Source organism: Capsicum annuum, chromosome 5 (assembly GCF_002878395.1).
Source record: "Capsicum annuum cultivar UCD-10X-F1 chromosome 5, UCD10Xv1.1, whole genome shotgun sequence".
Classification (NCBI taxonomy): Eukaryota; Viridiplantae; Streptophyta; class Magnoliopsida; order Solanales; family Solanaceae; genus Capsicum; species Capsicum annuum.
Genome location: NC_061115.1, coordinates 36899840 through 36924352, shown reverse-complemented (window position 1 = coordinate 36924352; position 24513 = coordinate 36899840). Strand labels below are relative to the sequence as shown.

Sequence of the window (24513 nt, the reverse complement as noted above, 5' to 3'; positions counted from 1 at the left end):
GCTTGAATCTAAACGCTTGATCCTGGTAAGGAAAGCATGTTACCCATGGGATAGCAACCCGAGAATTTTAGTAAGGGTGTGATTGATAACTGGGGGAAAGTTGTGATATATAAACTGGGAGTTTAGGTTGAACGGAGGAACTGGGGATCTAGTCATTCGATGGGTTAAACCATTGAACTTGCATGTAACTTTGCCCCTAAACTTGTACTCTATTTTTGTCATAAAATTGATTATTAAATTTAGGGTTTTGAAAGTAGGCTTTGGCAGAAATTAAGGGCTTTGACATGATTACTTATTTAATTGATTTTCCATGAATTACGATGCATTATTCATGATTTATAAATATTTATAAACATTGTGGTTAACAATGCCCGTTGGTGGTTAAGAAAGGTTAAGATACACATACCCAGGTAAATGGTTTTAAATACATGCTAAACCCGGTTCACTTTCCTGACATAGTTATATATATATATATGTATGGTTTGTACGCATATGGTTGTCTTACTGTGTTTTACTGGATGACATTATTTTATCCTTATCCTGAGTACATGCAAGCATTCACCCACTAACCCATCTTCGAATGGTTGTATCCCCACGAGATGCAAGAACCGACCATTCTACTCCTCCTGTTTAGTGATCGAATTCGAGATCAGCTATTGGATTAAAGTGGTGAGCTTCCACAGTTTGGAAGGAATCTATTTCATGTCATGAATTACTTTATGTACTTTTGTCTTTTATAGTCTTGGATTAAGGCTATGTCGGGGGCGTGTCCCGACTAGGTACTATTTGGTTTGGTTTAGAGGCTTTGTATGGACAACTGTGCACTTGGATATTATTTGATCATGTTATGTTATATATATATATATATATATATATACACACACACACACATTGGGCTATTATCTTGGTTTTAGCTTATGGTTTGGCATGGTTATTGGTTGGTTTGGCTGGATTGGTTCGTTATCGGGTGGATTGACTTGGTTGGGTTGGCCTCAGATATAGTCTTATCCTAATGTCACCACGTGGTGGATACGTTATCTTGTAACATGTTCGGAGTTTATCCAACTCAGAGTACATTTTGTTTGGTTGGGTTGGATAATGAGGGTGGTCTTTGGTTTGGGTTGGACATGAGATTGACCATTACAACAAGGCCCCAATTCGGGATTGTCAGATAGGAACCCTTGGGGTTAGGATAGCAAGTATAAAAAGCATGCATGTTTTCTTTTAAATGTTTAGGTTATATTTTTGTAATCCAATTTGGGTCAACCAATACCAATATATGTGGTTTGTTATGATGTTACTCGTACTATATCATTTTTGAGGTATATTCTTTTGTGAGTATCAGTAATGGTTCTTGACAACGAGATAGTGTTTTTTCAACAGCTCCTACTCTCCCTACTCTGTGTCTAGTTCCTTTCTCCTTTTGAGTAGATTTTTTACCTTCTTAGACTAAGTCCTAAGGTAGTTTTTACTTTCTACTATTCCTATTTATAAAACAATTATAATAAAGGTTGTTTACTCTTTTTAATAAAAACTTCCACATATTACATTGACTAGATGGTAGGGATTCTCCTTTCTGTATGGATTAGAGTAGGTACCTCATGATTCGACAGTTGGGGACGTAAAGTCAAATGTAGTAGTGTTGGTTTGGGTTCATCATTTGGTTTTGACATTCAAATGATGTGGTTCTATTTTTTATTTTGGTACTGGTATATATTCAAATTTTGTGGTGTGGATTATGGTTTTGATTTTAGTATTAAATTATAGGGGTTCTGGTTTTGGTTTTTGTTGTGGCATTCAAATAGTGTGCTTCTGTTTTTAATTTTGGTATTGGTATTCAAATATTTTGGTTTACGTTTTGGCTTTGGTATTCAAATAATATTGTTATATTTTTATTTTGGTACTGATAATCAAATGATATTGTTTGGCTTTTGGTTTTGGTACTACTATTCACATGGTGTGACCCGTTTGGGTTTTGATACTCAAATATTGTGGTTTTTGATTTGGTTCGCCATATGTATGACTTCATTTAGAATATGTTTAGTTAATGTTAAGGACATTAATACTTAATAGCTTAACGAGCTTTTCAAAATTTGAGAGTATAAGGTTAAGTTCAAAATTAAGACTTTGTAATGCGTCTGGAAAATAAAAATCTAGTAATGCATCTGTTAAGTATTGAAGGAAGGAAGACAGATAAAGTGAACATATGTTGTTGTGCACTTGACCTTGAGCTTCTAGTATGTTTTGGCATGTTTTGTACTTTACCTGGACACTTATAGTATATTTAAATGCATCTATTGGTATGTTTAATTCACAATGACACTTCTAGTATGCTAAAATGCATTTGCTAGTATGTTTAATTGAAATTAATCCACTTATAGTATGTTACAATGTATTTTTGTTGTTTTATGCGTTAATATATCATTGCAGGAACTTGACATTGACACTTCTAATGCAATAACAATCTCACTTTCTAACTTGTGGAGCAGTAATAGATATAAATAGATTCTTAGTCAGGATTTTGGTAGAATTATAGCTCAATGACTTTGTTACTTATAACATTCTAACTAGACTCCAAGTTTCCAGTAGCCTAGATGTTTGTTTTATCCTATCACCACATTACTTTGTATTAGACTTGGTAATGCATTAGTAGACTAGATGTTGATTTGCTCATTTCACCTCACTTCCTTGTCTAAGACTTTGTAATGCTTCTGTTAACCTAGACTTGGTAGTGATGCTTTTATTTACCATAGGAAATTTATTGCCTTTATCCTTTCACCGCATCTCATTGTCTATCTTTTATTTGACTAAAATTAATGTACTAGTAGATAAATGATAAAAATTGGTTCATAACTTTTATACATCAATTTTTATAAGGGGAAAAGACAATCAGGGTGGTGATGATGAAACCATGGATAAGGACATCCTTTGAGATTTGCTTGAAAGTGGTCAAAGCTCATGTATAATGACCAACTCTTGTGTTGACATAATTATAAAGTCTTATTTTGTTATCCAGTTGAAACATGTGCCAAGTACTGTGTATTTTTCTCAAGGATCGTATTGTGACTAATTTATTGTGCCTATGATGATGACATTATGACTTGTACATTTTACGTCTATATAGAGGATAACACTATGACTCATATATTTTGTTTACATATTTTGTGCCTAAGACGGATGTTATTTTGAATGGGTTACTTTGAATTAGAATAAATCTGTTTCATTTAGTGATTATCAAATTTTGTGGTATTAACAATTTCATGATTAAAATACTTATAATTACTATACATACTATTGGAAAATATATGAATTGTTCTGATAGGTAAAATATACCTATTACAATAGCATTTTATAAACACGGGCTATCAATTATAGGAACATATGGGAATTGTTATTATAGGCAATAAATAATCGTTGCAATAGCACTTTTTATCAAAGTGAAAAACACGTTTCCATTACAATTAAAACTGTCTCAATTGAGTTATCATATTTGTTGCAACATATACAAAAAAGCTGTTGAAAAATTGTAATAATTGTTGTTTGAATAAATAATTTTGTTGCAATGTACAATAAACAACTGTTGCAAACTATCCTTAATCGCTGCAATTGAGCTAACAAATTCGTTGCTCCAAAGGCAAGAGAACCATTGTAGAAAATCAAATGCAATAGTTTTATCTGTTCAAATTGAGATATGTAATAGTCGTTTCTGAGGTTCAAAAAACCATTGCAATAAGTGTTCCTTAAGCAACCGTTTATAAAACTTTTGCAAGACCATTGCCATGTAGCTATGGTAACACGATTTGGTATGTCGGCCATGTCTCCTGTTGCCATAGCATGTGTGCAATGGTTTTGAGTCTTCCGGCAATGATTTTCATACTGTTTCTATAGGCTCATATTTTGGTAATGTGATTACATATTACCTTCACTAACATATGTATCATGCAACTTTGTCTAATAAAGAAAAATCAGCTATTGTTATTTTCATTCGTATTTGCCAATGAATTTATAGTCATCTCAGTTTTATATGGTGACAATGTTTAATTTGGATTAAAGATGTGTTCTTGTATTTCATTAGTTACTTTGATGTCCTCGGGTAGTGATCATGGTTAGTGTTGTATCTTGTACTGAGAATTGCTAAGCTGAATCCATTGGTTTTGAAAAGAGAAGATGTTCATACAATGGGGGATATTGTCATTTCGATAAAAAAAAAAGAAATGAAAAACCTCAAGTTTCAAATTGGCAAATGAGAATGAGAAGATTGCATCATCAAAGGCCACAGTTTTGAATCATGAGATGAGGTAGAAGAAAAGACCAAAAGGAACATAGATAATATGACATTAGCGATCAAACCAAAGCATTTGAGGTGAAAGAGAAACTAAATTCTACATAATTAGAATTAGGACAAGTAAAAAATGATGTTGTAAACTTTAAAGAGATAACAAAAAGCTATAAGGACAAATTTAAACTAGAACAGTACACGAATACATGTAGAGTGAATTAAATTAGAGGTAAAGGCAAGCTTTATTGCATGTATAAATAAAGTTCGAGAGGAACAAGATCTTTCTCTGCAAAAGATTACAAATCTCAATAAGTCTCTTAATTAAAGAAGCAAGGAAGAAAAAAACAAATTGAGGAGATATTTTAAAGCAGGCTAAGCCCAATAACTGATGGACTTGGTCACCTACCTCGCTTGTTGTATATTAGAAAGGTAACACATTTATTTACTTTTATAAAATGGTATTAAATCATATATTTGTAAATTCTACTATACCATCATTTCTTGAGACAAAAGTCATTATGAAATGCACATATTGGAGGTTCCTGCTTATTGCTGCAATGGTTGATGTCGTTATGGAAATTGAATATCCACATTCAGATGACTTTATTTGAGGCTTTACATGATAAGAAATCACAAACACATGCACAGAAATCTAAAAATATAGTCATTCCTTATAAAAAAATATATATTTTTTTCTAGAAAAAACAAAGAAATTGACCTCCAGTGGTTGGTCTACATTTTCTCATTTCTTGGAGCTGAAAAATCAACCTATGGAGGTCAACTTCGATAAAAGATAATTAGAAAAATAGGGTGGTGGATTTATTTAATTGGGTTCAGAGTTTAAGATTGGACCAGTAATATTGAAATGCCACATGAAATTAAAAAACGTGTAACCTAGTGTTATTCATTAATCAATAGGCATAAGTGAACAAAAAATGTAATAAGAGGGGTATTGTAATGACCCAAATTTTTAGTGAGGGGTATATGAGTAATTTGGTCATATTATTAATATTAATTAAGGAGAATTTAAAAAGAGTGGGCCACACCCACTCCCTTGTTTAGTTTTCATGTTACAGTTTCAACAAGGAGTAAATATTAGGGTATTTAATTCCATTATTTCTTAATGAACAAAACAACGGTTGAGGGGCTTTTGGGTGGTGAAACAACGCAAAAGAGGAAAAAAAAGAAGGTTTCTTTGCCCAGGTATGGAAATCACTTTGTATGCTACTGAATGAAGGATTAAGTATTGATTAATGTTGATTAATTAGTGAAAAAAATAAAAGAAGAGAAGAAGCAGTGCTAGTAACGGCTCCAACCAATTCTCCCAGAAGTTTGTTTTTTGGCATTCTATTGCTAACTTGTATTACTTTAAGAAAGCATCAAATAGAAAATAAACATGTTAAGGCAATGGTTGGTGGGTGATGAGAGAAATCATTGGCTATTTAATGTTATTACAGTTAGCATGGCCAAAGAAAAAAATAATTATTTTTTACTTTTCCTTGTATAGGACTTACATGAGTGTAGCTACTGAATGATTGCTTGCAAACACAATAGCAAAATATGCGATTTTCTCATTTTGTTTTGTTATTTAGAAAAAAATTCAAGTTTGTAATCCAAATTAAAGTACAACTAGATTTACTTGAATCCAATCGCGTGAAATATCGCTTCTTAGTAGTAGAAATAAAAGCAATAAGGTTATTAGCATTATGGGTTAGAAATCATTAGTTATTAATTTAAAATTTCTATTTTGACAGCTTTCCCTTATTAGATTATCCTTAATTCATGGGTTAAGATGTGAGATATTAAAACTTATCCCTAAACTTAAAAGTTAAGGATATTAAGACGTGATCTGGAATAGCATAATTGATGTTGTTATTTAATATCTTATTTAGATTAATCCTATTGGTCGTTGTTTGTTGGTGTTCTACACGTTGTAAAGTTGGGGACTTTATCATTAGCGAGGTAAGTGAGACTTTAAGCTTTGATGCTTGCTTTTCAAATCTGATTTGTGACAGGCATTGGATAGATAATTTGTGAGTTATCATGAGAATTACTCAGTGGTGATATGTGAGGTGATGTTGAGGCGTTGAATATATTCTCTTCGCTTCCGTTATAGTCTTTAGGGGCATACATAGTTGTTGTAATATGTTAGGTGCATTATTTATGTTGTCACAATATATTAGGGGCTTGTACATGCTGTTGTAGTAGAGTTTTGGGGCATTATATATGATATCATGGACTTGTTGGGGTGCTAGGTTAATCACCTTCACTGTTGTTTATGACAAGTCGTGAGAGTTGATTGAGTTGAGTTACAGAGTGGTTTTTGAACTTCCGTTTGCATATTATTAAGCATATCCTTATAACAGACACTGTGTGCATATAATTTATATATTTTGGTTGTGCCTTGTATTTTAGAACACTTGTTCCTGAGGTATTAAAGTAGAGGTTCAAGGATCTTACTAGGTTAGATTTATATATAGCTCACTCCTTACTTGCATATCTGCAAATACGATTATGGAGAGAGACTTGTGGTTGATGGTCTTTACTTATGGATTTTTTTGCTGAGGTGAACCTTTGCATTATTCGTAGAGGATGTCATCAAGCTTTAGTCATTTTTAGATTATATTTCTTTTCATTTGGTTTGTATTCCCGAAAGCTGAACTCATGTAACTTGTTTAGATGCTCCATGGTCTAGTGTGGGGTTTGGGTTAGAGATTTGTTATCTAAACTACCGTTGTTTTCGTAAATCATTATGTGATATCTTGTTGGATAATTACCTTGTGATAATGGTTATTTCATGTATTTGCAGTTGTTTATATTTTTATCTCAGTGTCTATAGACATTGTGAATGTATAAGGAATTGGTTCTCCAGAAAAGTAGTGTTAGCGGGAGCCAGTCATACCTAGGGGTGAATTTGGGACGTGACAAAGTTGGTATCAGAGCCTAGGCTTTAGGTCCCGAGTCATGGAGTAGTGTTTAGTAGATTCTTGTTCAGGGGTATGTAGGCGCCCATACTAATAAACTTGAGGCTACGAAACATTTAGGAAGTTCCCATTTTTTTGTATTCAGTGTTCGTGCGTTAAGTTAAATTTAGTCTAACCTTCAAATATTCTTTTGCAGATGGTTAAAAGATGTGGTTCTTCCTCCGCTGGTCAATCTAATACACCCGCTGCATGTGGTGCTTGACAGGATCCTACCTGTGGTGGTGGCCGAGTTGGGTCACATCCAACCAGGCCTTGAACTAGGGCACAGACCAGTCCTCAGCATGGAGTTAGAAGTGGGGGCCAACCCCAAGTTGTGGCTCCTGAGTGAGTCCAGGGCCAGGTTGATCAAGGTACTCCAGTTGCAGCACCTATTACTGTACCTACTGTTACATTGTCTACAGACGTGGTGGTAAGAATGTTGAATGTACTGGAGGCATTGATGCCTAATTAGGGTCGAACTCTAGCTCCTTAGGCTACTTCACAGACACAAGAACAAGTTTAGTTGAATATTACAACTTTTAAGGCACCTGAACTAGTTGATCATTCGATTGCAGCTATAAGGCAACCCAAAGATCTTAAGAATCATGGATCTTAAGCCACCGGATTTTAATGCTACACTATCTTCTGTTGAGCCTCAAAAGTTTTTAGATCGCTGTGAGAAGATACTGACTACTTTGGGACCGAAGGAGACTTGTGGTGTATAATTTACCTATAATGCCCCGAATATTTGGATCCCGGGACGTCACACGGTGCTTAGAGGTGCAAGTGACCCTAAGCTAACCCTCCTACTGGCATAACTTATAAACAACTGGATAAAATACTTAAATGTATATAAAGTTAGCGAAAATATAGAGATTCTCTGAACTTGATCAATATAAACATAAACTTTACAAGATTACAACTCTACTTTTACAAATGAAACTGAAACTGAATACATCAACTTCTACTGACTGTCTATGAAGCCTCTACTAGTTCTGACTTCAGATAGATGGGTCATGAATCCCAACTACCCAATCTTAATACGACTAAAGTAAGAAAAATACAACACTTCTCGAACTGTATAACTAACTCATGCCCTCGAATTAAAAGGACTCATCACCTGCTGATTGAAAGCTATGAACTGACTAAATGTGGTATCTGTGCTATAACTCGTACCTATATTATAAGGCACTATAGCATATAGAAATATATGGGGGTCAGTACTTTAAGGAATGTACTGAGTATGTGGTGGTGCAATGCAACATTATAAATAATATCATAAATGATTATGAAAATCATACATGCTGACGATAACAACTTTCTTCACTTGAATTAACTGAAACATATTCCTTGTAAATCATCAATAGTAATACAAGCATTATAAATCTCATAAATCATTATACTTAACTCAAACTCTTTAAATCATGATTTAAAGTGACTCGGTAACTCATGAAACTTGAACTCTTATGGACTTGGGAGTTTTTTATAACCGACATAACTACACCATGTGAGCCGCATGAATTCCAACGTTTTGCCCTCCTAAGGAGAGAACCCCACATTTGCAGGGGTGTCGTACTCTTGCCAAAGAGTACAACCTCAATTTCTCAATCACAATCCCATACTCTGCCTCTAGCCCACAATCATCAATATCAATCCTACGGTGGCACGTAGTTTTGGAGAAATACAATATTTTTCGCTCGGTGCTAAATACTCCTCCCAGACTCAGCTCAAAACTCATTGGGAAATCCACCTTAATCAATATTAATTCGTGGGTCCATTATAAAGACCAAAAAATAAATATATATCTTATCGGTAAATCATATACAACTGTAGATTCTTAACTCGACTCAAAATCAAACAATCTTTGTCAACATCAAGATGTATCAATTCATTTAGTCATGTCAACATCAATAACTTTGAGGAAATATTAAGACTTATTATAACAACTGAATCTTATAAATCAATACACTCAATGATCTAATTTGTCATAAGGAAGCTTAAAGCTTGATACATGTCTTGAAAGAACTTGAAATACCAACTCATGTTAGAACATGAAATTCACAATATTAAATATCAAGTCATAATTTGGAAGTTGTAAATAATCATGTATCAAAAACTTCAAGAAAACATCATAGAACTCATTCTTGACTCTCAAGCTCAAATATCAATATATATATATATATATATATATATTCAATAATAAAAAATTTCATAGAAAAGCTTAAATCATGACTCTAATCTCAAATCATTCGAAGATCATCAACTCATAATAATAATATTCAACTCATGGCATAAGTTCTCAATTTAAGAAATAAAATGATGAAATAGTCATGTTTATCGATCTTGAATAGCTCCAATATCATAAATCATTAATAAAGTAATTTGGGTGTAAACCCACTTTGCAAAATCATGGATTTCAATAGTAGAAATTAAATCTTTGGGCACAAGAACGAAAGAAGTGTTCTTGTTCAAACCTCGCATACCTTGATTATGGATTTGAATGAAGAAACTTGTTATAGACTCCTTTTCCACTACTTGAGTTATGGCTCTTGATGTTTTGGACTTGGGTACCTTGAATCTTGAATCAATTTATAAAATGTATGGTTGGATTCTTAGTGTTCTTGGGAAATTTGGATTAGATTTTTGAGAGAGAAACCCTAGTATTCTTGATGAAATGGAAGAAGAATGAAGTTTTTTTCTTTACTTGGATATATATAGAGGGTCAAAATGGGTGGAAAAGACCAAGATACCCTTTTAAAAATGCCCCTTAATTGCTGAAAAAAAATTATTTACGGCATCCGTGATAGGCCGTCAGACCCATGATAGGCCGTCACGAAATATCGTCACAAAAGGATCAAATTTTTTATTTTCTACCTAAGGCTGACGACATCATCAGAAATGTCTGTAAAAAGTGACGACGTCATTAGAAATGGCGTCAGAAATGTGACAGCCCATCAGAACCGTCGTCACCGTTTTCCAGCTTGACTATGTTGGAGTAAAATGGGCATAACTCTTTGCTCAGATATTGAATTTTAGCGAAATTAGTATAGTTAGAAAGATAGTTCAATTATCTATCTGTTGATAGGTTATGACCTCAAAAATTTCAAGTACAATGAGAGATATGCTTGTTTGAAGTTGACTATACCAATATCCTTCCCCAGAACTCAATCGGTAAGGAATGTTTTCATTCTCCCAATCGTTAGGACATCTTTAAGGCCTTAATATACACCATAATTGATTAGAAAACAACCAAACCACTATAATTTATTTCTCAAGAGATTGATTCATGGTTGCACTATTGGTTAAAGTCTCGGGGAATTACAAAATGGCTCTAACTTCCTCACCGGGTGTTCGATTTGGGTGAATCTTATGTCGATGGAAAGATAATCCAATTATCCACAAGATTCAGAGTAGAATTTAGGGAAATACAACATGATATAAGTAACAATCAATTTTTAAGTCATCCATATTCACTCAAAAGATAGATTTAGGCTTAAGAAATGATCGGGGTATTACATTACCACTTTTCTATTCTCAAGGCTCCCGAGGCATGTGGACTTCCATTTTAATGGGTAGAAAAATAGGGATACCACCGATCACTTTGTCAGATATTTTAGCTATTTCCTTGGAAAAAATTATTCCCTTAAGCAAACAAGATGACATGAGATGCCAGTTTAATGAGTTACGACATGGCTCCATGATAGTCACTAAGTACGAAGCTAAGTTTACTGAGTTTTCCAGGTATGTTCCATCTTTAGTTCCAAATCAGAGGGAGAAAGTAAGACGATTTGTGGATGGAATTGAGGCTCGTTATCATAGTCTAGTGATACACAATATGCGTAATGGGTCCTATTCTGAAGTATTTGACACTAATCTTTATTTTGAGTCCTATTATGAGATGGAAAGGATTAATCGAGAAAATAAGAAGGCACATAACTTAGGTGGGTTTAGTGGTTCTCCATCTAGGAGCAAGAGTGGGTTTGATCATGGAAATTCTAGGCCTACGCAGTCAGAGTCAATGGGCCAATCTCCAAAAAATAGTTATCCAGCTAAACAGGGTCAGCTACAGCAGACGCAGAGACAGGGTAATGGTATTAGGGCTAGATAATTATTATAGGAGGTTTGTAGAGGGCTTCTCTAAGGTAGCTTCTCCATTGATGCGCTTAACTTAAAAGGATGTGGTTTTTCAATGGTCAGATGAATGTGAAGAAAGTTTTCAGAAATTAAAGACAACATTGATTTCAGCTCTGATTTTGACCTTACCTACTGCTGAGGTTGGTTTCACTATTTTTTGTGATGCGTCTCGCATTGGATTAGGTTGTATTTTAATGTAGAATGATAAAGTGGTGGCATATATTTCTCGATAGTTAAAGGTCCATAAGAAAAATTATCTGACTCATGACTTAGAATTAGTCGCGGTTGTATTTCCACTCAAGTCTGGCATCATTATCTTTATGGTAAGCCGTGTGAAATCTATACTGATCACAAGAGTCTGCATTACTTATTCAAGCAAAGAGATCTGAATCTGAGACGACGGTGGTTAGAGTTACTTACAAATTATGATCTCACTATTTTACATCATCCTGGAAAGGCGAATGTAGTAGCAGACGCTTTGAGTAGGAAGTCTATGGGCAGCTTGGCCCAATTTGTTGTCGAAAGGCGACCTATGGTTATGGATATTCAGTTTTTAGCTGATCAAATTGTTCGAATTGATCATACAGTGCCTGGAAAGTTACTTGTAGTTATGGTGGTTTAGTCATCCTTAGCTATACAAGTTAAGACTCGCCAATATAATGATCCCTACCTTATTAGGCTTCAAGATCGAGTATAGAATCGTGGTGTTAAGTTTTTCACAATCGATGGTGAAGGTGTGTTGCTTCGTCATGAAAGAATGTGTGTTCCCATTGTGGGAGATGTGAGACAGCTAATTCTTGATGAGGCTCATAGCTCGCGTTACTCTATCCATCCTGGTGCTACAAAAATGTATCAACACTTGTACGGATTGTACTAGTGGAAAGGTATGAAAGTTGATATTTTAAAATATGTAACTAGTTGTTTAAATTGTCAGCAGGTTAAGTATGAACAACAAAAACCCGGTGGAAGATGCAAAAGTTAATTATTCCAGAGTGGAAGTGGGAAAGGATTACTATGGATTTTTTTGTTTGGGTTACCAAATATTTTTACTAATCACGACTCAGTTTGGGTGATAGTGGATAGACTTACAAAATTTGCCCATTTCATACCAATTCGGGTTACTTATAGCGCAAAGCAGTTAGCAGAAATTTACCTTCGGGAGATAGTTTGGCTTCATGGTAACTTATCTCAATCATTTCTGATCGAGGTACATAGTTCACTGCTGAGTTCTGGAGATCCTTTCAGAAATCATTGGGTTCGCAAGTTGAGTTGAGTATAGCTTTTCATCCGCACATCGACAGGCAGTCTAAACTAGTTATTCAGATCTTGGAGAACATACTTAGAGTTTGCGCTATTGACTTTGGTGGCCATTGGGATGACCAGTTGCCTTTAGTAGAGTTTTCTTATAATAATTACTACCAGTCGAGCATCCAAATGGCACCATATAAGGCTCTATATGGTCGCAAGTGTCGTTCACCAGTTGGTTGGCTTGAGCTCGGCGAAGTGCAATTATTGGGTCCAAATTTAGTTCAGCAAGCATTTGAGAAAGTTGCAATGATACGGAACCGACTTAAGACATCACAGAGCAGGCATAAATCCTATGTATATAAAAGGGTTTGTGATTTAGAGTTTGAAAAGAGGGAAAAAGTATTTTTTGAAAGTCTCTCCCATGAAAGGAGTTATGAGATTTGGCCGAAAAAGTAAGCTAAGTCATAGATACATTGGTCCTTATGAGATTTTTGACCAAATTGGATTGGTGGAATATAGGCTTGCTTTACCTCCAAGAATATCTGCAGTTCATCCTGTGTTTCATGTGTCAATGCTTAGACGATATGTTCGTGATGATAGTCATAAGATCCAACCAGAGGATGTAGAGCTTGATGAGAATCTAACTTATGAGTAAAGTCTTATAGCTATTCTTGATAGACAGGTGCAAATGCTAAGATTGAAAAAGATAGCTTCATTTATGATATTATGGCATAATCATCCAACTGAGGAGGCTACTTAGGATTCCGGGGAGGAGATGCGAGTTAGATAACCTCACTTATTTGACACTTCAGGTATGATTCTATATTTGTTCGAGAACGAACGTTATTTTAAGTGGGAAAGAGTGTAATAACCCAAATTTTTAATGAAGGGTAGATGGTTAATTTGGCCATATTACTAATATTAATTAGGGAGAATGTAAAGAGAGTGGTCCACACTCACTCCCCTTGTTTAGTTTTCACGTTTTAGTTTCAACGAGGAGTAAACATGTTAAGGCAATGGTTGGTGGGTGATGAGAGAAATCATTGACTATTTACTGTTATTACAGTTAGCCTGGCCAAAAAAAAAAGAATTATTTTCTAACTTTTCCTTGTATAGGACTTACGTGAGTGTAATTACTGGATGATGGCTTGCAAAAACAATAGCAGTATATGAGATTTGATCATTCTGTTTTGTAATTTAGGAAAAAAATCAAGTTTGTAATCCAAATTAAAGTACAGGTAGATTTACCTGAATCCAATCACGTGCAATATCATTTCTTAGTAGTAAAAATAAAAGCAATGAAGTTATTGGCATTATGGGTTAGAAATCATTAGTTATTAATTTGAAATTTCTATTTCGGCAGCTTTTCCTTATTAGATTATCCTTAATTCATAGGTTAAGATGTGAGATATTTAGACTTAGCCCTAAAGTTAAATGTTACGGATATTGAGACGTGATCCCGAATAGCATAATTGATGTTGTTATTTAATATCTTATTAAGATTGATCCCCTTGGTTGTTGTTGGTTGCTGTTCTACACATTGCAAAGTTGGGGAATTTATCATTAGTGAGGTAAGTGGGACTTTAAGTTTTGATGCTTGCTTTTCAAATCTGATTTATAAAAATTATATTTTTCTGCCCAGTCCATGTGTTGGGACAAGCGTGAACTTGGTAGAATTGTGGCATTTGACTGGCTGTGGATAGATAATTTGCGAGGTGTCGTGAGAATTACTCAGTGGTGATATGTAAGGTAATGTTGAGGCGTTGAACATATTTTCTTCGTTGCCGCTACAGTCTCTAGAGACATACATAGCTACCGTAATATGTTAGGGACATTATTTATGTTGCCCTAATATGTTAGAGGCTTGTACATGCTGCCGTAGTAGACTTTTGGGGCATTATATATGCTGTCGTGGACTTGTCGGGGTGCTAGGTTGATCACCTTCACTGCCGTTTATGACACGACGTGAGAGTTGATTGAGTTGAGTTACAAAGTGGATTTTAAACTTCCATTTGCATCTTGTTGAGCATTACCTTATAAGAGACACTGTGTGCATATAATTTATGTATTTTGGTTGTGCCTTGTATTTTCTAACACTTGTTCCAGGTGTATTAAAGTAGCAGCTCAAGGATCTTACTAGGTTATATTTATATAGAGCTCACTCCTTACTTGCATATCTGCATATACAGTTGCGGAGAGAGACTTATGGCTGATGGTCTTTACTTGTGGATTCTATTGTTGAGGTGAACCTTTGCATTATTCATCGAGGTAGTCATCCAACTCTAGTCATTTTTAGATTATATTTCTTTTCGTTGGATTTGTATGTCCGAATGCTGAACTCATGTAACTTGTTTAGATGCTCTATGGTCTAGTGTGGGGTTTGGGTTAGAAATCTGTTATCTAAACTACCGTTGTTTTCATAAATCGTTATGCGATATCTTGTTGGATAATTACCTTGCGATAATGGTTATTTCATGTATTTGGAGTTGTTTATATTTTTATCTCAGTGTCTATAGATATTTTAAATATATGAGAAATTAGTTCTCCCGGAAAGTGGTGTTAGCGGGAGCCAGTCACGTCTAGGGGTGAATTTGGGACATGACAGAAATTTTAGTAAAAAGGTAGATAGAGGGTGTATTTGGTAATATTTTTCATAGAAAATGTTTTCCTGGAAAAAGTTTTTCTGGAAAATAAGTTGGTTTTCTACTTCTTTTCTCATGTTTGGTTAGTGAGTGAGAAATATTTTTCGAAAAATATTTTATGGTGTTTGGTTGATGAGTAGAAAATATTTTTCAAAAAAATATTTTCTAGTGTTTAGTTGGTGAGTAAAAAAATATTTTTTAAAAAATACTACTAACTGTTAACTAGTATATCACTGTCTTAGCAACTCAACAATTTGTACGAACTAATTTAAGCATAGCAAATAATATTAATATCGAATACTAAAATATTAAAAGTCACTAAAATTTAAGAAACTACTAATTAGCAAATATAGGAGACACTTTTCAACATTTTGTCAAGACAATCTCAAGATACTACAATTAATAGAAATATAACAGAACGACAAGTTTATTCAACCTTGTGAAACAACCTACATTGACGACAGAATGGAATATGCAATTAGCAAAAGTAACATAGGTAAGTCTTCTTCTATGCATATGGAAATAACAGTACATTCAACGAACATTGAAAAAAGAAAAAATTCCCCTTTTCCCTATTTTTATTTCAAACCGTAAAAAATTGAAACAAAGCACTGTGAAAATTATTTTTTGAGTAATGTGAATATGAGTATTGTTGGGGTGGAGTAAAGAGGTAGGGGTGGGGGTAGAAGTCATATTTGTTATTTTCCAGAAAATAACTTTTCTTGGTCCATGAGGGAAGTCATTTTCCCTCAAATAGAGGAAAATGAGTCCTTTTAAAAAATATTGTTCCAAGATTTTACTACAACTAAATAAGAAAAAACAAAAAAATATTTTTGAAAAAAACATTTTCATCATACCAAGCACACACAAAGAGTACATCAATACATCTTAATTCTTATGATAGTACATGGGACCTTTTCTGTTTATAAGAACTAAACGTGGTTAGACAGTAGCTGATGATTTCTCCTGTGAAAGTACAATAATGCTTCTCAATTTTGTCCAGACAATGAATTATTTTCACTCTACTATATATAGAGAAGATCTCCCACTCATCCGAAATAAACTATTTTAATATTCGTTTATCATTGTATACTTCTATTTTAATAAGATTGAAGACAAATAAAATGAAATGGAGGGCTCCTTTGATGTGATTGAGTTGGTTTGAGGGGTAATTTCTAAAACGGAGGTCGTGGTATCAATACTTTCTAATGTCTACTCAATCTAACTCGTCGCATGGGGTTTACCTAGTGCGGTTTACATCTCCTGTATAGTTTACGAGGGATTTACACAGTGAGGAGTTTACCCAGTACGCACAAAGTGCTCACCACAAAGTGCTCACCCAAAGGGCAGAGATTGTAGCGGCTGCGAATTTTCTTGGAGTTTACAACAACAACAACAAACCCTGTGTATTCCCACAACGTGGGGTTTGGAGAGGGTAAGATGTACGCAGTCCATATCGCTACCTCCGAAAAAGTAGAGAGGTTGTTTTTTATAGACCCCCGGCTCAAGATAAAGGATAATAAATAAAGGGATGGATAACATAACCAAAATAAAGAATAGGAAATAATAAAATAAAATCACAAAAATATGATTTTCCTGGAGTTTCAAAAAAAAAAAATGGAGGGAGTGCCTTTTTTCACACCACTTCTATTTCTTGATAATTTATAAATAAAACACAGTTCCAAAATAAACAATTCATATTTATCTAGCATACTTAATATTAAAGTATATATATAACTGACGTTTTGAAAAGCGTAGTCCTATTATTCTATGATTTAAATTAATTAAATTTTGTATAAAGACATGTAAAATTGTTTGTATTTGGTAGCTCACATTAAAAGTTGGGCAAAATTCAGAAATAACATTTTTATCCCCTTAATTATGAGTTTTATAGCAATAGTTTCGTAATTACATAATATAGCAAGTTGTATTTTGTACTTTTACAAAATGTTGCTACAAAAATACAAATACATAAGATTTTTACTGCCCTTATAATCAATATGTATTTTGTATTCTTGCAAACTGTTGCTATAAAAATACAAATACATATGCTACAAAATGTAATTTGATAAAAGTATTATTTTTTATAATTTAATATTAAATATGCTACTTTATATATTTTTTCCCTTAAAAGTTCTGTGTGGTACCCGAACTGAAAGATCAAATTAGTTTGGTCCATTAGATTCTTAGGTTTTTTGATATTTATGACCAATCCTAACTTAACCATAAGAAATGCCCTCCCTTATCTCAACCAGTTAGGGTATTGCTTTAATTTTAGTGCAAGGAATTTCTGCAAAACATTGTTATTCCAGTGGTTCATCATTTTAAAAATTCTTTTTGGTTTCAATTTGAATAATGAAGTGACAGAAGGAAGGAAAGTCCAAAAACGTGGAAAAGATAAGGCATAGGAGATTAGGACGTATCAATTAATTTCTTATTGCGAAATTCAATGAGCAACAAATAATTTTATTGAATCCTACTTAATTAATTTGTGTGGGAGGTTTTGGCTTTAGCCTCCATGTACAAATGTATATTATTTAGTGGAACTACGGTGGCCATAAATATAAGCATAAAACGGATTGTATAAACTTAAACAATCTTATATATAAACAATCTTATTCATAATCGTTTGTATTATTCAGGAATGTTGAACTTAATGATTTTCACATACACATAATAACAGTAATTCAATAAAGAATTACTTACCTGAATTCTCCATGATTTTAGCGGAAGCAAAAATGTAATAGCAGAAGCACTGAATTGTTTCTCTCTCTTTACCTTACTTTCAGAATAATTGTGATGGAGCTTATTCTTCTTTTGGCAGAGAGAGGACCCCTTTTATAATGGGAATAGTTAGTTATGTTTTCACGTTCCATCAACGTGATTGGAGGATACAATCATTATCCTACTAGGAGTCAGTAATTGTGGATACAATCCTACTAGGAATCAGTAATTATCCTACTAAGTAACTTTCCATATAGATTAAGGATTTAACTTATTCAATTATTATTAAACCAATAAATAAATAAATTATGTGGGCCATAGAAATTTACATTTTTCCACTAGGCACACACAGTGTTAATTTAATGGTTTAATAGGTACGTCAATCATGTGCACTATTAACGTTAAATCCAACATCATTTTTCATCGTTAAATAAATCAACTAAAATGAGTCATGGCGGTTGTATGTCCCTTTACTTGACATAGTTCCTTCCATGTACTACAATATTAGTCTATTACCTAACATAACCTTTCAAATACATAATGGGTCCAACGATAATACTTAGAATACTTTATCTAAGTCAGAACCTGTTATCATCATTCAATTTGTCTTTCATGGTATTGTAGTTCATTTGGAAAGGACCATACTCAAACGGTAATGAGTTGATAATGAACTGTACAAGGAAATTCTATTCTACTTCCATTCCCAATGACTTAAGTCTTGTTACTATGTTTGTCATTTCAACGACATGCTCATGCATAGTACGTGAACCATCAAACTTCATGGTGGTCAAAGTACCCATTAATGTCCCAGAAAGAGACTTATCAGCAGTTTGGGAAGACTCTTCCACAAGTTTCAAAAGTTTTTTCGCACTTTCAATTTTGGGAAGAGTAGTCTTAATGTTGCCCGCAATATTCATTCGCATGAACATTAGGCCTAATCTGTTAGATCGATCCCAGTGCTTATAATAGGACTTTTCTTCATCACTGCTAGCTTCAGTAATAGCAGTTGGCTTTTCAAAGTAAAGTGCAGCATCAAGATCTAAAACTCCAAATCCATACCAAGGTCTTCCTTCATGTCACTTCTGATTTCAGTCGCACTGTACTTTCTTTTGTGGTTTTTAAACTTTTGTTTCACCATACCTTCAATCAACTTACTAGTAGCATGAAACTTAGGATAAATCTTATCCTTTATCGGACATGTGTGTTCGGGTAAGAATTCTCTAACACAAAACATTCCTGATTTGTTGACATCAGATGAACGAAATAAAAAATCACAATTACATGATTTGCATATTAATGTGTAACTGCAAAAAAAATGGTGTAATGTAATTTACAACATGTACAAAAAAATAATCTATATGTATTTTTTAAATACATATGCTGTAATAAAATTTAACAAGAAATAAACAACAAATTTTACATATATGACAAACTTACCAGGTTTTACTTGATCTAACAGATCAGGATTGAAACTTCTCTCGAATCGTGTAATCCTTCATCACAGATTTTAACACCCTTTTCGAGATATAAACTTGTTCAACCTCAATATGTTTGTGATGTGGGTCCGAGATAATTACTTTAGTCGCGTCAATATCTAATACATCAAAGCATTTTCCTGAATTAGTAACTATCAATGCTCTTTCAGTACTTGTATTCACAGCGTTACGCGCAGTGATAGATAAATTCATACTCACAGCGTTACATATTGATGGACTAACGAATTCATTGAAACTCTTCTTCTCTGAAACATTTATGTACAACGGCAAAACACTCATTGCCTTTACATCCCTTTTCTGCATAATGTAGACCTTCAAACCCATGTCATTACGTATATGTATTTTACCTTCAATATCTGTTAACTGATATTCAATTTGAATGCTTTTGCATGTCAAATCGACATCCATGTGCGAAGCTAGTACTTCGCGCAGTTGATTGTATGAAGCATTTATGCTCAACAATATTGCATCACTGATGTAATCTTTATATTGTTGTCCAATGTTGTTCATACTACCAGTATGTTTAATGAGAACAGGTATGCTTCCATCGTCAAGATCCAGAACACTACAAAATATTAAATACAAATTAAATTATATAATATGTACTGCATACAGTTAATAATTTGTATATACACAAACCAAAAAAAATTCCCATGAAAAATTATTTAGTTTAGTTTAGTTTCATACATAAATGACTAAAAAAAAATCTTTGATATTTGAGAAAAAAAGTAGAAAAAAAAAATTCACCCACAACTTATAGATTTCAGACTACAATATATAAAATTTAACCATACCTGTAATCGTTGAGTTGATTATTCACATATTCTTAGTAAAATACAGAGTTCATCACTGATATTCCAATCTCTCAATTTTTTTTTTAAACTGCTTTTACCAGATGTATATGGAAATCGAGTTTTGAATTTCAAATTATTTATTAATGGTTAAAGTAAAAAAAAAAAAAAAAGAGTCATTAATGGTAAAGGTATCTATTAATTGAATGTTGCTTAAAATAAGGAACAGTTTAATCCCATAATTTGCTCTAACTAATTATAGTTTAATAAGAAACGTTTTAACATATTTGTATATGTATTTTTATAGCAACTTTTTACTAAAATACAAAATACATATTGCTATTTTTCGTAATTTTAAAACTGTTACTATAAAAGTTATAATTATGACTCTACAATTGCTATTTCTGAAATTTTTCCTTTATTAATTGGGATCAAAATTTAAAACTGGCCCAGTAATACAATGTGATGTGAAATTCATATAGTTAACTAAGGACATATAAGTTAAAATTAATCAAAGGATGTTTTTAACAAAATATATATGTGGATGGATAATATATTTAGATTTCTTATGATAATCCATGGATATATTATTGAGATTAACTAAAATTCACTGATAATGTAAACTTTTTTTCATATCGTCCTGTAAATTAAAGCCTATTAAAGGTAAATTTTGAAATATTAATTTATTTTCTTTAAATGATAAATTATTTTTAGTAATTGTTATTTTCTCCGTTTAAAAAAGAATGACCTACTTTGATTTGACATAAAGTTTAAAAAAATAAAGAAGATTTTTGAATCTTGTGGCCTTAAATTAAAGTTGTGTCAAATGTACCAAAATGTCTTTTAATCTTGTGGTCCTAAACATGTCATGCAGAAAGTTAAAATTAAAGTATTGTCAAAAAAGGAAAGGAATCATTCTTTTTTAAACAGACTAAAAAAATATGTCATTTTTTTTTAAACTGAGTATTTGGTAATAAATACTCATCTGCTCAATTTCCTCTCTCCCTACACTTCTCTGCCTTCAAAAACTCTTCTGATTTCTTTCTATCCCATTTCTTCCTCTTTCCTAAGCTCTAACTGCTACCTCATTGTTTATTTTTACTTACCACATTTTACTTTATGAGAGTGAAGTTGATTAATTTTTAAAGTTAAATTGAATTACATTAATTCAAATATAAAATTTGAATGTTTAAAAATTATATGAAAAATTCTTTAAGTTATGATCTTTCCAATACTAATATGATGAAAAGAGTTTTCACTTTAATTTGATTGTAAGTAGAAAGAATTATCGCAAATAATTTTTGTATGTTGGATTAGCACTTTGAAAATAGTTTGTTACTCTTAATAACATCAATGGTGACTGCTTCCCGAAGGTATGATGCTAAATGTTTCAATTGATGTTAGAGAAGCAGAACATGTAAATTGTAAACTGATAAATGATGGTGAAAATAAAAACACGTAGGAATATTTTTTTATTTTTGGTAAACAAATTCATCTTTAATTAGATATATATAAATGTAGTATTATTTTTCTTATTTTTAGATTTTCTTTTAAAAAAAATAAATTGATGTTTCAAAATTTATCGTTCATACACTTTAAATTTCGTGTAAAAAAATTTACATCATCCATCCTTTTTTTTTTTTTTTAAACTGTGAGAGCAAAATAATGCTTCTCCATTATTTGTACTTGCAATAACAGCCCAGCGTCACATGGCGACAGTAATTTGATCCTTCAATTATTTTCACCTTAAATATTTTTTCTTTTTTTGACAGGTTACTTCGACACTACATATAGACCCTATTATGTCACAAGAATTTCATATAAACTCAACAGAAAAAAAAAAAAAAGAAGAATGGGTCTTAAGCTTGTTTTTTTTGTACTTCTCTCCCTAATTTTGCTGGTAATTTAATTTTCTTTCAATTTTCCTCCATCTTAATTAATTATATATAAGCTTGCTTGGAGTAATATTTTATTCAATATTATCATTGGTATTATTTAGAGCCTGATTAAATAAGTTTATAGCTTATGACTTTTAAGTCATAAGCCATAAGGTATGATTGACTTATTTTTGTTAGTTTGATGTTAAAATAAGTGCTTAAACTTTTTTGACTTATTTTTGTTATTTGATATAAAATTAAGTGCTTAAAATGTCTTTTTATTTTATTTAGATGCTAAAAAGTGTTTAAAATTTATTTTGGTTTAGAACACTTAAAATAAGTCCATTCCGCATACTTTTATCATATAAAAATTCTAACTATTTATGAGCATTCTAAATATATGTTGCTCACCTTATTTTGCAGGTTGCTAATGCAACAGAAGCTAGGAAAATGGTTGAAGGAAATTCTGAATCTCTCTTTATTTCTGAATACAACCATCAACAAGCATTAAAAGAGATTTATGGTTCCGGATACCCGTTTCAGGAAGCAGAAGACAATCATCAGCATGAGATTTCTGGTTTTGGAAACCCGTGGAAGCGTTTCAAATATAATGAGGGAGCTGAGGACAATCATCAGCATGAGATTTCTGGTTTTGGAAACCCGTGGAAACGTTTCAAATATAATGTTGGTGCTGAAGACAATCATCAGGAAGAGATTTTCGGTTTTGGAGACATGTTTCGTAGTTGGCATAAACAGGGAGCTGAAGACAATCATCAACAAGAGATTTCCAATTCCGAAAACTGGTTGTTGCATAAACAGAAAGGTAATGAAGACAATGATGAGCAAGTGAAAAAAGAGAATGAACATATCCATTCATCATTTTTCTTCCTTATGGATGATCTTAAAATAGGGAAAACGAAAACCATCTCCTTTCAAAAAAGAAAGAAATTAATTTCTTCACCTTCTAATTCTCGATATTTCTTTCCCAAAGAAGCAGCCGATTCCATTCCCTTCTCTTCGAAGGAACTCCCAAACGTACTTCAACGTTTCTCTTTGTCTAAAAATTCTCCACAAGCTAAATCCATGGAAGATACGCTGAGAGTATGCGAAGATTCACCCATAAAGGGAGAGACAAAGTACTGTGCTACATCTGCGGAGGCAATGCTCAATTATGTGCAAGGAATCATGGGTGGAAAAACCCAAGTCGAAGCTTTATCCACCAAAACTTATTTTTCAAAAGACTTGATTCGTCCTCAAAACTATACTATTTTGGCTGCTCCGCAGGAAGTTGCAGCTCCTAAGATGGTGGCGTGTCATGTCCTACCTTACGCTCACACGGCCATTTTATACTGTCATAACACAGTTAGCAAAGTCAAACTGTTCAAGGTTTCTTTAGGGTATGCTGCAACTGGTGATATAATGGTGGAAGCAATTGCTGTTTGTCATTTGGATACCTCGGAATGGAATCCATCTCATGAATCTCTCCTAACACTCGGTATATTACCAGGAACATCACCTGTCTGTCACTTTTTCACATCAAGTAATGATCTTGTGTGGCTTCCAAAACCAATACTGCCAGTGGAAGAACTTTGAAGCATCAGAGCAGCTAGATGCACTATGTTCTTTGTTGCTTATGCGTCTAGACGAAAAATAACGTGTTTTAGTTCAGGGTGTTCTTTTTTTTTGGTGGAGATCTACTCCGATGGCTACTGGAGATAGACTCTATCTATGCCAACTATCTTTGTTTAGTTTTGTGTGTATTAATTAAGTTTTGCGAAAACCCTAGTTGGTTATTCTGTTTTTCTAGTAAACCTCTGTTGAGTATGTTAGTTTTTGATGATCATAAATAAATAATATGTGTTTTTAGGTACTAAAATTGTGTGCACAAGTGTTTTATGCAAAAAAGGGGAAAACAAGGCTACAGAGCAAATAAGAGAAGTCTATGTAAATTATGACTTCCTTTAAATTACGAATAGTTTGCTTGTTTAGATTAAAACAAAATTTTTAGATATACTGGGTTTTGAAAAATTGAAAATGCTCAGAAGTTTTAGCTAAACTCGTGTGCTTTTAAAATAATCACTCCGGTCTAATTTATATGATTTACTTTCTTTTTTAGTCGATTTAAATTTTTATTTTATACATTTCTACCTTTAGTAATATTTTAACTTTAAAATATCAATTTTACATTTAATAAAATGATTCAATTTTACATTTAATAAAATGATCTCGCCCCCAAAATATCTATGAATTACATTACACAAGATTCAAAAATATTTTTTTTTTCTTAAACTCTGTATCCAATCAAACTACATCAAATTAATTGTGACCGAGGAAGTACAAGGTATAGATAGTTTATCTT

The 24513-nt window shown here is 32.9% G+C and overlaps 1 protein-coding gene across 1 annotated transcript; it reads left to right on the top strand.

The window, feature by feature from the left end:
- Window positions 1–22007: 22007 nt before the first annotated feature.
- LOC107870573 (BURP domain-containing protein BNM2A) lies at window positions 22008–24030 on the top strand. Its single transcript, XM_016717142.2, has 2 exons — window positions 22008–22177; window positions 22578–24030. Exons 1-2 carry the CDS (start codon window positions 22130–22132, stop codon window positions 23745–23747), a joined length of 1218 nt encoding a protein of 405 aa, XP_016572628.2. The 5' UTR covers window positions 22008–22129; the 3' UTR covers window positions 23748–24030.
- Window positions 24031–24513: the final 483 nt, after the last annotated feature.

Bases quoted from the DNA above. Each gene is read 5' to 3' on its own strand.
- LOC107870573 (XM_016717142.2), top strand. From the start codon at position 22,130: ATGGGTCTTAAGCTTGTTTTTTTTGTACTTCTCTCCCTAATTTTGCTG. The intron at 22,178-22,577 runs GTAATTTAATTT...CTTATTTTGCAG, and splicing joins TTCTCTCCCTAATTTTGCTG to GTTGCTAATGCAACAGAAGC.